Genomic DNA, 15445 nt, shown 5'->3' with positions numbered 1-15445 from the left:
TTCTAATAGCGGTTCACTAAGCTTTGGGAGGGTGAAAAGGGATTCTTCGAAGAATTGGTCCCTGCTGTCACACGGATAAAGTACACCCGGCCAAGGGATGAATTTAGTTCTGTTGGGAGCATTTCCGACTCCATCCAGCCAAAACATTATTACATAATGGTAGTTTGAAAAAATTACCAGAACGCCGTGAAAGTTAGAGGCTGCAACACCCTGGAAAGATTAAAAATATTTAAAAGCAGCACACGCCTGTGCAAAATCTAGAAGACAAACGGCGCAAGCGATCACTGAAGCAAACATTTGGTGAGCCAAGGTTTCTCGCCTGGCGTTGCCTCTGTTGTTTCCTTGTCACCTGCTCTTTGTCAGATTCTTTTCAGACGCGTGTCAGGTAAGAACAGAGACAATGGAAGAGACATGAGCCTCACGCGTGCCACGTCTGACATCTGATTTCTTTGGGTATTTTCAATTTCCATGGCAATCAAGATTAGTTTACTTTTTTTTGAACAAAGTGTTTTGCAAAAGAGGGAGACCTGTGTCCAACGCGAGGACTCGAATGGAGGGAGCAGCTGGCTGCTGCTGGGGGCTCCCAGGCATCTGCTTCTGCTCACTTTCCTACATGAAACACCTTTATTCCATCTGCTAAACTCCCCCTTCAAGCGTTTCAAATGATCACCCACCTGCAAGTGGCAGCGGATATCGATCCGCTTTTATTAGCCTCCAGATTAGCCTAATTTCATTTCATTACAGACTGCACGCTTCTGTTTAAAGTGACACGCGTTTGCCACCCGACCTCTAAACAAGTGCATGTTTATAGAAATTTCAGGTGTCGCTGTGCGAAGATCCTCTTTGTTGGGGCTGGGATTAAGTTACACTATTTTTCTTTCAATGACACCACTTTGATGATGATGTTACAAATTGCATGGAGTATTTTTTTTCTCTTTTTTCACGTCTCTAAGGGGCCATATGTTCTAGCAGTAGGTAAATGGATAGAAATAAAAGAATGCAAGAATATCCACCCAAAGGTGAGTGGATTATCATTAATTTATTAAACATTTTCCCATTCATAGAATTTTGTTTAAAACTCATTCAACTCACTGCAGCCAGTAAGAAAACCACTCCATAACGCGCGGAGCCACTGAAACCTTCTGCAGGTGAGAGTCGCTTCTTTACACAGTGGAAGTACGGAGAGTATTAGGATAAACGGAGATAGATGGGGTTTATGAAACGTACACTGGGTTGCGAGGTTGGTAATGTTTATAAACTAACATCCATGGATTGCTTGTAAATACCTACAAATCATCTGTATAATAAATTTAAAGTCTGGTCGGATTGTGTGTGACAGAACAAAACAATTTTCATTAACTCTCACTAGGTGACATGGGGTATACCTTCACTGAAGATTAATGGGCACTTTTAAATATCAACACAACACAGAAAAAGCTGTTAACCGCACATTACTCACGGGTTTATATTGTATAAATAACTAGAACACTCTCCGTCATTCTAGGAATCAGGAATCAACCATTATACGTGTTAAAATCCATAAGGTACTACGCCAAAACCTTAAGAAAAATCAACTTAAAATCTGTACCCTTTGTCAAATTCGCATTGAATTCACTTTTGGAGAGGCTACACAACTTATATTAAACTTTCCTCTCTGTAATGAATGCGACACCAGCGCACTACCATCAAAAAAGCCGAGTAAAGAACAAAGTATTGAGCATCAACTCGGAATTTGGTAAAATTGTTTTACACAACCAGCTGTTCAGTACCATTAGCTGTTAGAGCCTTCTAACTGAAGGCCTCACATTGTTGAACATTAATATCAAATAATTAATGTGAACCTAAATAAGACACTAAATTAGCAATGCAGCTCATTTCCTGCAGACATACTGTTGGGTTAATGAAGCGTGACCAAATTGATACAGTTGGTCAATTTCCAACTGAGAAAAGTGTAGGGCCATTGGAAAATATTTCTTCTTTCAAACACCAAATGCAATAATTAATTCATAGTAACAGAATCAGCAGCCAACCTTGGTAGTTTGGGAATAATAAAAATCTCAGTATTAGAGGAATAGAGTGTGCTAGTGTTCAGAATACTGGTTTGGGCAGGGGAACGGAGTGACCCAGCGTCTCGTAGCATAAGAGAACCAAATAGTAAGTTTATGAAATGATTTCTGTTCAGTTCATTGACTACTGTTCATTAATGCACAGTAGATTAGATCTGGAATTTGGAATCTTCATGTGCAGAATTAATTTAAAATGTCATTACAAATCCCACCCTACCACTATAGCTAAATTCAACTGACATCTCAAGAACCCTAGGCATGAGGAGTTTCCACTTTAGGATCAATGGACAATCCATGAAAGTTATTGGGAGGATTAGGGTGGGGAGAAAGGGAAGAAATCTCCTCAGCACTGAGGTGAATGTTTTCACTTGATTCCACTGCAAAGTAAAACACAAAGCTCACCCCATATTAATACAGTCAAGCAGCATTAAAAGGTAGATTTTACATAATCCTTGAATAGTTTAGGTGCAGTTTAATTAATAAAGTTTAAAATGAGTTTATTCTAGTTTAAACAGTGCCTTAAGTAACCCCCATTGAAAATAACACAAAATACAGAACCAGTGGCTAGATATGAATTACAGTATGTGGTTTTAGTAACTATAAAAGTCAAAAATCTTCTTAAAAAAATGCCTTTTGGTGTCCTTATGCTACGCCCACATGAAAAGCATAATAGCAAGAGTATCCTTAGAGTTGCAAAAGAGCATAATCACCAGAAACATTCACCTGACAAGAGGGGCTAGCCTAGTAAACAGGACTACTTCTCACTAGTGTATAACTTTAAGAGAGCTAGTGCACAAATTCATGGGAACTTGGGCTGGAATTTGCAAACTTGTGTGCTAGTTTGGTCAAATCAGGATGAATTAGTGTGCAGCAGCACAAGTTATAATTTTAAATTCAACTAAAATTATTTTTTTTTCCAGTTTTTCTTTTTCCAATCTGCTTTTGGATGTTCAGAAAGCACATCTTGTATTTAAATAATATCACCTCTTATACCAGAGCAAACCTGACAGCTATAAGAAAACAGAAAAAGCTGGAAACACTCAGCACGTTTCAATTGAGAGACACTTTGTCAGAACCAGAAAAAAAAACAAAAGGTAATTTTAAATTGCAGACTATTGGAAAGAACACAGGGGATATCTGAGATAGGGAGAGACGTGGTCAAATGGATAATGGGGCAGTTGGAGGACAATTGTGTTTCAGATTTCCGGCATCTGCAATTTGGAGCTGTCAGTGAAACAAAGCGATTTTAGTATTGAACTGGCTAATTTACAAACAAATCTCATCTCAAGCCAAATTATTAAAGATAACAAAATTGAAACATTGCAATAGATTCAATAGCATCCACCCAAGGGGCAAATTTAAAATATATTGTGTTTGCAGCAGTGAGTCTTCAATTCAGTCATGATTGATCCATTGAATGGACCTTTGAATTCAACTTGGGTGGAGACACTAACTTCCTCCAAAATTACACATTTAATATTACAAAAATTGGAGCTGAATGAAATAACATGAAATTGCATTGGGGAATTCTACACACAAGTGACAAGGTATCCATTAGATGGAAATAGCGTAGTACTTAGTGAGCCCTCCAGTAAACAAAAATGGATTTACATTCCTCATTACTAGCATTGAATGCCATCTAGATAAATGAACATTTTATATATGCAAGGCTCCCTTACTTTCAGTGGGTCAAATTAGTGGAATTTACAATTAAAGAAAATTTATCAAAATTACTAGGTATTTTCACAACTCAGTGGCCAATTCTCGATTTCCCAGGGACTACCTTTATTTATGGCTTTTAATTTTGCTTTTCCCCATTAATTGAAAATATCTGTGCATAATCTATCAGGACTTTTCTTGATTCTTTAAAAAAAAAATTCCCAACTTGGTTACACCTGAACAATCTGTTAATGGAAAGAGATCCAGGTTTGTTAAACTTTTTCTATGTGTAACTAATTCAGTACACCTAGGAGACAACCATTTAAAAAAAATGCCATTTAGTAATTCCTTAAATCAGTAAGCTAACACATTAAAAATATTTTAACGTTATCAGATAAATGCATCGGATTGTCATAGAGCATGCTTGCAGATTCTGAAATTCTACTCCCCATATAATACAAAATTTTTATTGCATTTATTGTTGTGCATTTACCGGAAACCTTGCTAATATTGTGGACTATATGTTATCATTGGTCTTCCACATAATCCAGTCTTCACGTGGTTTATTCTATAATAGTGTTCAATAACAAAATTTCAAAACTATATTGAAAGCAATTTTATTAAGTGAAGACAAACTTAAAGTTAGCTAAAAGACAATGCCCACAGTTCTGTGCTACAGATTTTAAAGGAGACAATTATATTTATTTCTAGAGCTTTAGAATTGAATAATTCTCCTGAATAAAAATCATATTAGTAAAAGTGGTTAAGTTTACAATAATTGCAAGTGTATAGATCATTTTGATGCACTGTTACAATCTGCAATTTCTTGTAGGTTTGAGATGCACCATAATGGTGTTAATAAGCCAACTGGAAAAAATACTCAGTTGAACATTACAACGCTATCTTGATATGCTGCTTAAAATGGTTCTTCCTAGACCTTAATGAATTTGTAATGCGAGCAACAAATAAATGTAATCTATTTTCAAGATTTACTCTCCTGATAAAACAGGGACAAAATTCCATATTGTATTTGATAGACTTTATTGAACATATGAAACATGCAGCATTTGGTTTCTAGCAATGATAATTTATGAGTAGGTACAGAAATGCAGAACGTATTAAGAAATTTAATGTTATGAAATATATGCTTTGTCACAACTTGCAGTGCAATGTAAATAAACCATTAATAGATTAATACCATCAGTACTCTTTTCAACCCACTGTAATTTCTAAACATGCAATTTGAAAGCCATTCTTTAATAATTCTTTAAACATTCTTTAATAATAAAATGCATGCTACATCAAGCCACATGCAGCCATTTTTAGCTTATTTACAATACCAAATATGGAATATTCATTTAATGCAAAACAAACATGCTGAGTGTATTCTCCATTTTTTGAATTTGCCATAAATACAAGTACACTAAATGACTAGCAACCTTTGCCTTGGATTCATACAATTTATGACCTGAAAGTCCTGTAAATTTTCATTAAAAAAATCTCTTGCAGGTCATGCCTAGGCGCATTTAAAAAATCATTAAAAGAAACCCTTGCATAATACATTTTGTCATGTGTATAAACCTTAGTATTCAAAATTCAATTTTCACTGCAGAAATTGTTTCCTATATTTGTTCATATTTTAAATTACTGTGTAGTATTACAACTTAAAGCTGCATAGAAGCCCATATTTTACATGCAGTATATTTTTTGGCTGATGTTAAATGGATTAGAATGATTCCTAAAAATGGAAGAAAGCCACTTCCAAATATTTCTTATAATGTTCTGCTGTCTTTGCATCAAAAAAACTAACTCAGATTCAAGAATATGCAAAAATTTACAAAAACCCTGTGCATGACTTATGCATAAATCGGTACCATGACTTGGAAATGGGAACAAATTCTGAACAACACACTTGGTCATAGGGCAAAGCAGGTATCTGAATGGATAGAAAAATCAAATAAGAAGAAGAGGTAAATTAGAGATAAGTTTTAAAACTTTACAGGCAAGTTGACCTTGCTGGCTTTACTCTGTAGAACTCTGGTACAAGTCAGCGACAATTCTAAAGTCAGTGGAGACACTTCAGCTGCACCAATTTACATCCTTCGAAGAAACTACTGCACCAAAGAAAATGTTGTAACGTCTGCTCACATAGCCACAGTACGGGAGTGAATGCTCAGCTGTGAACTATTTGCCCAAGAAGTCAACAGAGCAGAAGGAAATCTAGTATTGCTGTACCTCGAGTACCAACTTAAAATAAAACTAAAAGATTTGGTAGCATTTCTTAGTTCTCTCACAGGACATTTTTTTTTAATCCATTGATTTTTGCCTGATTGTATAATTTATCACTAATGATGAGTTCTGAGGTGAACTTGTAACTTTAGTTATCAAGCCCTTAACTCTGAAGTAGATAAATTGTAGATTCCACTGTCAATCACTTGGTAGCCCAGATTTTTATTTAAATATATACAGGTGTGGATTTGGATTTAATTAAGTGTTAGGCTATTTGAAAATGTTCAGATCTCCCACAACAGCTAACCAGTGAGGCAAATACACTGCCTTAGGGTTTGAATAAGATATTAGAATGATAAAAGCTTATATTTATTCATTGTGAAGCATAAATATGCAAAACATCCTAGCACCAGTGCACAAACCTCTTCCAGTTGCACAATACAATTCCTTTGCAAAGGATCTCCATTGGTTTACTATTTCATAAACTAATCAGAAGAGTAAAGGCAGTGATAAAGCAAGAACATTTTCCATCACAATATGATTCAGCTGGAATACAAAAATGGTATTTTAAGTCAGTTAACAAACTGGTCACAAAAAAGTAAAAATGTGCCAAGTAAAATAATTGGCACAATAGAAGATTACAAAACAATAACCCATAAGTATATTACCTTTTCAATTGTGAAATTGCATGGTGACATGTCTACAAGACGAAGTGTAATGTAAAAATTCATAATGTGGTCAAGCCTCAATTACTGGTATAATTACTGTGGTCTTCATATAAATGCACTGTGAACTCCCACTACAAATGGCATGCCGATTATTTCAGTTCCCTAATAGGCAGGTATCATAGAGTTAAAGCAAGCATTATTCTCCTTAAATGTACACCTTATTATCATGCACAACTTTCTGTACCTTTTGCAACTTAATTCTCACCGTATGTTGTATTTACAAATGGTTAATAAAAAAATTTTACTTGTGCTAAATATTTGAACTAGTTTGCCTCAAAATTATTAAAGTCATCTAAGTACCTTTAAGAGTTAAGGAACAAAGTAAAACTTAAAAGGTGGTATTTTTGTGAAACATTAAAAATTAGCAGGTGCACCATTTAAATATCTTGTTGCAAAATTTCACTTACAAAAAGTGCAAAAGCAATATTGGCATACAGCTTTTACATAGATAATTGTGTAAAAAAAATAAAAAGGTATAAGTCTTATCCAAAGCAAGCAGCTTTACCCAACTACATGTCAGAGGTCTGTTCTAATGTAGTTGGACAAATAATCTGGCCGTGTTAGATTTCACCATTACCCAAAAACTCTAAATGCTTTCAATGAATGATTCAGGAGAACACTAAAGATGGTCACTTTCATATGCAACACACACTATGCATCTGAAGATGTTCATAGGGCTAAGTGACAGCAATTCCTAAGCACAGACTCGAAATATGCATAGCTTTCCATTGTTTCATTTTCAAATGAGTATGAAGATGAATATGTACTTTTTTGATTATGGCTTATGGTTCTATTTAAAATGCACAGGAAACCCAAGTATAATTTGGCATGAGATACACAACTTTTATTCCAGAATACCAAAGTTGTGCTCTTCACATAAATGTACATAACTCAATGTTTGTGAATTTTACACCATCATCCTAAAGTTTGGCATTCTTTCTTAAATACTTAACAATTGCACCATTGAAGGACGCATTTTCTGTGCAAAATCTCAAGTGCCATTCTGTAAAAATGAAGTATCTCGGGTTAGAACTGACTGAACTGTGAAATCTATAGAATGTAAGATGGTGATAAAATGTTTGTGGGTGGGAGATGGAAGAGCACCTTGGTGGTTTATGGCCTTCTTTCCTCATAGTGTTGTACTGTCATCTTTAATTCGATATACCCAAACTACTTTTCACCAATACAAAAGATGCCATTTTAACTGGAATCTCAATGTTTTAAGTTGTAGTCATATTAATGTTTTGCAAAAATAATGTCCAATTTATTTTTGCTATACACTGTTTCATTAAAGCAGGGCAAAATGGAGATTAAAATGAAAGTAGAAAATACTGGATTTGCTGTGCAGTATTAGAGAAATACAGGTGGAAGTATACTTGAAAATGAGCTCCAAAAATAAGCCCAGTTTTTTTCTGGAAGAACTAGAAGATTCAAATACAATAGATAATCAAGTGCAACAAAAACAAAGTGATTGGTTTTGACACTGCCTAATATACTGACATCTTGCTTAAATACATTCAAACTAAACTTCATAACTTTTGCAATACAAAACACACCACTAAATTTATCTTCCCTCCGCAAAATAAATGCATCAGACTCTTCCCCAAAGCACACACACACACACAATAGATAATCAAGTAATCGGCAAATATAAAGGGATCAGTTTTGGCATCACAAGATGTATTGACATTTTGCTTCAAAGGATTCAAGTAAGTGAATGGCTTTCATAATGTAATAGAAAACATCAAATTTGTTGTGCAAACACCAACATTCTCTAAAGTGAATGCAAGACCCCTCTGAGGTATGCAAACAGCACTGCAACCATTGAAATGCCTAGTAATTTACAATGAGACCAACTTCATTTTAGGCTACTATCTCATTCTATTGTCACTACATTCTAGTTAGATAATTATAAAAATAAACCTGCAAGATCAGCAGGTGAGAGTTATGCAGAACAGCTCCCCCACGATCAATCTAACTTAGTGAATTCACTTTATAACACTATTAATATCTCATCTGTACACAATGAAATGAACTAATTTTAAAACAATAAAGTTTTGAGATAAGTTAATATTTAATGTTAGTCTAATTACTAAGTAATGCAAAATGTATAGATTCTACTCTGCTTGGCAGCAAACATTCAATACTCACTACAGAAAGCTTTGCGGTATCTCTGCTCTACAAATTCTTTACCAGTTTATGAATTATACTTCAGAGCTGATTCAACAGACACCAAATATATTTTGTGAATTCCAAAATATTAATCGGATTAATTGTTTTTTGAAAGCTTTCCAGCTTTTCTAGATGGTTCATATGGTACCCTAAGAATGCTGGGAGTTTCCTCCATTACTCGTACAAGGAGGTTATCGATGTAGTCCTCAAGTTCTCGGATTTGGCTGTCCTTCCTTTTAACAAGTTCTTTGTGTTTCATCAATTCATAGATCAGTTCATCGTAGGATAAGTTACGATATGTAGTGGTAAGAAGGCTGGGATCCTGAAACCAGAAACTAACATTAGATTGTATACATTTTTACCTTCCTGATTTCAAGGACTTTTGTTTTAAACCTGAACAAAACTGAACACATGCATCATTTAAAACATTAAGTCACTACTTTGCCTTGCAAAAGGCAGATCTACAAACACTGAAGGAGGACTGTTGATCATTTATGTTATTCTATCCACTGAATGGTGCTGGAAACATGAAAAGCTAGCTTTTCTGGAGAGCTGAGGCACCAAAAGAGAGTCCCCCTTTCTCTGCAGCATTGAACCCATTTCATTTCTTTCTTTGCCTAATTATCAGAGAAGGTCATCAACCCGATATGCTAACTGTTTCTTTCTCCACAGCTTCTGCCTGACCTGCTGAGCATTTACAGCACTGCTTTAATTGAGTATTTTCAGCCGCAGGAGCACAAGTAGCAGCATCTTATTTGGGTGTACAAATTGAACACCAGAAATAATTCAATGTTTAAAAACTGAGATGCTTTTGCATAACCTGGTTTACAGAAGTACATTTAATTGGCAGGAAAAATAAAGATTGTTCTTTTTCTCTTTTATTTGAATTAGTAATATCACTTATGAAAATATACTTGGCAAAATCACCACCACATTTGGCAGTTTTGTAACCAATATCCAAAAAGATATTTGCTTTGCGCTTCTTACTAGCTATATTTGTGTACTGATAATTGGTTCGATGATCCTTGATTAATACTTGCACATTTTCACTCTGAGGTGTGGGGAAAGAATTCATAATGATCTTAAGTGATCAATAAGTGAATCATTATTGAGAAATAACAGTTTAATTTATATATTGCATTCCAGCAACAAATTTTCCTGGATCGGGAATGTAATGGATCGGATTTTGGATAAAATTAGTTCCTTCTTGCCCAGTATGTTTAAACTCTTCAATAAAAGGACAACCTTGTGTGATTGGTCCACTTCTACCACACACAGAGATGTCGGCAGCTGATTACAAATCTTAAAAGGTACCCGAGAAAAGTAAACTTTCAGAGTGGGCTGGATTTAGTAAGGAAACATCAGTATTAGTGCCAGCAAGTTTAGAATTTTCATGCATAAATGAGGAAGTCTTGAAAGTGCTGGCAGTTGTCTGCAGGCAATTTCTTGACTGAATTCTAACACTAGAATCCGGAGTTCAGCAGCAATTTTAGGATTTAAATGCTTTGCGAGTTCGATAGTTTTACAAGTGTTTTAGTTTTTTTTAAAAATTAAACTTTGGAATGCTTTTGTACTTGTTACCATCAAATCACTAACTCTGGATCATGTCTGGACTGTACTACAATTGCAGAGTTAGAGGATATTGCCCTATACTACCAAGTCATTTGACTACTGCTTTGAATGACATCGTTCAATAAGCAAAAAATTAAATAGGCACCCATTACATTTTTACCGAATAATCTCTGATAGGCTTAAATCACAATCATGAAGAAAATAGCTAATTCAATTATCAAAAGGGAAAATATTTTTCTTTAAATTTTAAATGAGAGAGTAGCAAGTTCAACTCGAGGTATACACTTAATTAAATTTATCAGCATCCTAAATAGATTATCCTTTCTCAAAGCATTTTTTGTTCCTTTAACCTAATTTACTTATAATGATCTTTGGCCACCAGCTGTCATAACTGACCTCCCACAGTTAGTAGCCTGATCAATCTAAAATTGCTGCATTTTGACTGACTGCTGGTTGAGATAGATTACGAATTATTAAAAAGTTAAAAGGAACTGAACTTGCAACAAAATAATTTAGAAACATTTCACAATGCCTCCCGACATAATGGCTGCATTATTACCTGGGTTATGATCCAGTTAAGACATAATGACATATTCCAGTATCTTAAAACCACCCTGGCCTCGACCTCTCCTCATCTCTGTAACCTCCCCCAGCCCCATAATCCCCTCAATCTTGTGTTCCTCCAGTTCCAGCCAGTTTTGCACCCCCAACTTTCATTGCTCTGCTTCTGACTCATTGTTCAAAATCTCATGGATGATAATTTGCATATTATGAACACTATATGCCTCTACAGATTATCAGGTTGAAAGCTTAATGTTTTGAACGAAATTCAGTTAAACAAAAAATACATGGTATACTTTAGATTAGGACCACAAAGGGAGATAGATTGTGTGGATCCAAATCCCGTCCTGATGAAATCACCACTCATTCTCCATCCCTTGTATTTAATTGTGTTGGATGTCGAGGTCTTATCATTCTGGAGTTCAGCAATATGGTCCTGATGGCAAAGTGGAGATTTGGCTTTATCTGAGAGTCAGAGTTGTACAGCAAAGAAATAGGCCCTTTAACCCACCATATCCACACTTACCTTTTGCCTATATACACTGATCCCACTTGCCCTCATTAAGAATGTATCCTCCTCTATGCCTTGCCTATTTAAGTGCATGTCTAAATGCCTCTTAAACATAGTATTTGCATCTAATTCCACCACCACCTCAGACAGCGAGTTCCAGATATCAACTACTCTGTGTAAAAAAAAAGCCCCAAGATCCCCGATCCCCTCTAAATCTGCTTCCTCTCACACTAAACTCATGTCCTCTTGTTTTTGATACCCCTACCATGAGAAAAATATTCTGACTAGCTACCCTATCTATGCCTCTTATAATTTGATATACCTCTATGAGGTCACCCTTTAGCCTCCTTTGCTCCAGGGAAACCAAGCCCAGCCTTCCAATCTCTTCCCATAATAAAGTCCTTCAACCCAGGCAACATACTGGTGAATCTCCTCTGCACTCTCTCCAGTGCAATCACATCTGCTGGCAGCTGAAATAGGTGCCAATGATTTTAATTGGATTTTTATATGTACCTGACAATAGAGATATTTAAGAACCATTAAAATTTAAATATTTTACAAAATAAGTTTTCCAAAATCAGAAAAAAATTATTCATCTTTAGGTTAATTGTAAGAAAAAAGTAATTTACCTTCCTGTTGGATTCCTAATCTTTTGTCCTACGATTGCCTTTGATATCTATGGGGTCTTACATACATCACCAGGTCTGGCCAGGCATGGCATCCAAGCTATGATCTTTCCAGTGATACTGGGGATTTCCATCAAGACGGCTCCATCACTGGATTCAGTGTGGAATCCAGTTCCAGGGCAAATTGAGTGATAGTTGGAGGAGCAAATGTACGTCCTGGACATCTGTGTTTCACAGGGCATGTACACAACTCCAAGACTTATTTCAATTGTTGAATGATAGTCGTTTCAAACGGAACAGTCAATAAAAGTCAGAGAGCTCCATCCTAATGAAATTGGTACCATCTGTTTTATATAAATTAAGGTGGAATTCATTATGGTTTCATAAAGAACCAAAACAAAAGGGTATACTCCTTCATGGTGTCCAATTGTTTAACTTCAGTATTGAGAGAATTCTATCAACCACATATCATCTCCCATATGAAGAGTCATTAGTAGAAACTGATTCAGGCACTAAATCATCCTTAAGCTTTCAAAACTGAAACATTGTGCCTAAAATACTGTTTCTGCCAACTTACTCTGTGGAAGAAGTTCATAGAATCTGTTGATCGTAATAAATTAATGTAAAAGAATGTTGTTTACAACTCTGAAATGTTATTTTTGAATAGTTCCAAATGTGATAATGGATTTCATTCTGGTACAAGTATATTGTACTTATTTTAAACAGCTGTAACTGTTGTAAGCCAATCCATATTGAAAAACTTTCTAACAATTATTAAACTTATAATGCAAAACCTTCTTAAAAATTGAAATGATTTTATTTTTAAGATTAGATATATCAAGCAGCACAACCTGAAGGAGTTTGAATCAGTCCGATAGGTGGAAGATATGGCATGCAGTGATCTTATCATTGTTCAAATGAGGAACTTTGCTCTGGGAATATTCGTATAGTTACTTTCACATCTATCATTTTACTCCCTCATTTAACTTTTAGTATTTAATTAGGTATTAAGGAGTTCTCACAGCCCTCTCAACTGGCTGCCACTCCTGTTTAAACATTGCTTTTTGGAGACAGGTACTGGCATCAGCACAGCGATGACAGTAGATCTAATTATTATGCACACACCCAGCACAAAGCCTCTTCAGTACCTAATGATGGGGAACAGAAGACAAATTTATCCTGAAACTTGTATGAAGACCACATAAATTATGTACCAACTGAATCAATGCAGATTCTTAAATGAAAGAATGGTGTGGAGCCAATTTGGCACTCTTCCGTGTACAGACAATTTTCTAGTATCCCCTTGCCTTTAAAATAACATCTTCATTAAAAATTAATAGTACACTATATTTTAACCACTGTAATCAAACAAACTGATTATTTTACATATCACAAAACAAAAAGAACCCCAAAAATAATTTAATGAACCTGAAATAAGTCAAATCTTGAAAGCAGTAGTCAGAATATTTACAGCAATTACCAAGACATTGCAGTCTGCAACTATATTTCCAAATTGGATAATCTGTGTTTGAATAGCTTCTGAGATCCTCAATATAGTTATGTTGATTGATCCTTTGATAGGCAGTTTATCCACTTAAATCTCTTATTACCAAATATAATTTCAAATTGACCTCCCTCTTTCCAGTAGCCCCTATTCAAGCAATACTTTGCCACTTCCAAAAAAAATAACTGCCATGGCCATCCTACAAAGTGGAGCGGTCTGCTGGGTGGCAAATCCTGTGGCCCTCAACCTGAATTTATTTACTACCACTACATTTTTTTTAAAACAAAATTTAATGGCCTTTCTGACCATTTCTTATAACCAGACATTTAAAAGCAGTTGGAATAGATAAAATTAATTGAAGACATTACAATACAAAATAATTTAATCACATTTAACTGATGCAAATTAAAAACTAATTAAAATAACAGACAAAAAAAAAACACCTTTTGCCAAACAAGTCAGCAACTTCATTCAAATGAATACAGCTGTACAAGATATATTGATGGCAGCTGATGTAAAGTTGAAGGGCCTGATACAAAATGTATCCAGCCCCTCACTCACCAGGGGCTTCAGTGTGGAGCAGTTCAGTGCATTCCATTATTTGCATTGTACTGTGCAAGTGCAGAAGTCAGATACGTGCTGGGACATTGAAGCAGCAACTCCCCAAGGAATCACTGTCCACAATGAAGCACATCAGGCACAATACAACCATTTTAATGCTTCAAGCTAAAACCAAAAGTTATAGATTTTGAAAGGCAATGAAGTAGACAACTCAAGATTATTTATTCAAGGTTTAGAATAGTGATTTATCTCCCCTCCCTTCAACCCTACTATTGATGACAGAATCTTCATCTGATTATGTCTCTCTGGAACTGCTTATTAAACTCCAGTAATAGCACCTCACAACATGGAAGGAGGCCATTCAGCACCTACCATCCATCTATACCAAGGGTAATTTACAATAGCCAATTAACCAACAAGAAACTCTTTGGGATGTGGGAGGAAAGTGCAGCACTTGGGTGAAACCCAGAGTCACAGGGAGATGGTGCAAACTCCATACACAATGCTTAGATTTTAAATGTGCCATCCTCTTGATCAATATTTTGATCATCCATATTGACAAATATACAAATGTCATGACATATGAATGATAATAAACCTGATTCTGATCAATTTGTGTCTTATTATCCTTTGTTTTTAAATCTTCTATTTGCAAAATATATTGCAGCATTTTTCCATTTAAAGGTGTTGTATAATTTCATGCTGCTTGTCATGTATGATTTAGTAAAAGTATTTTTTATTTTTCAATTTTCATCAAATATACTGCTAAGACTGAACAGAAGGCAACATAAACAATTCATTATTATTGAACCAAATTCTATTACCAAAGGTCAACAACAACTTGCAATCATTTTGTGGTTTTAAACAGGAAAAAGGGAACAGATGGAAAGACTTCGACAAGATGCATATTCAAGAGCAGGGAAAAGGCAAGCCTGGGGAGCATTTTGACCCAGTGGGTAAAAAATTGGAAGAAGCCACAGAAGTAGCAGAATGCGTGGTCCAAATCTATTATCTCCTTGCACTGTTTTGTTGCAGTGTGCAGGGAGAGGAATTTAGGGTAACAGAAGCAGACAGAGTCATCTTTCCTGTCCAGTCTGATATAAAATTTGCTTGTAATGACATTATGTATAGATGCAGAGAAGAACTTATGCTCTCTACATAATAAACCCATTTTACTCCCCCTTCCATGGAAGATATACAAAGTGGTGGAAGAAGATTTTCCACTATTGCTTGAAATATGGGTAACCATAAGTTCA

At 35.4% G+C, this 15445-nt stretch overlaps 1 protein-coding gene across 1 annotated transcript in view; it reads right to left on the bottom strand.

Annotated features, from left to right (window-relative positions):
* Window positions 1-4770: 4770 nt before the first annotated feature.
* Window positions 4771-15445, bottom strand: part of LOC127577012 (rab11 family-interacting protein 2) — a 55476-nt gene continuing 44801 nt past the window's right edge. Inside the window, 1 exon segment of the mRNA XM_052027871.1 lies at window positions 4771-9176. Within this exon segment, the coding sequence (XP_051883831.1) occupies window positions 8952-9176 (225 nt within the window). The 3' untranslated portion in view covers window positions 4771-8951.

This window comes from Pristis pectinata, chromosome 12, assembly GCF_009764475.1.
Source record: "Pristis pectinata isolate sPriPec2 chromosome 12, sPriPec2.1.pri, whole genome shotgun sequence".
NCBI lineage: Eukaryota > Metazoa > Chordata > Chondrichthyes > Rhinopristiformes > Pristidae > Pristis > Pristis pectinata.
Note: the sequence above shows the minus strand (reverse complement) of the source record. Positions and strands in the feature narration are given on the sequence as shown.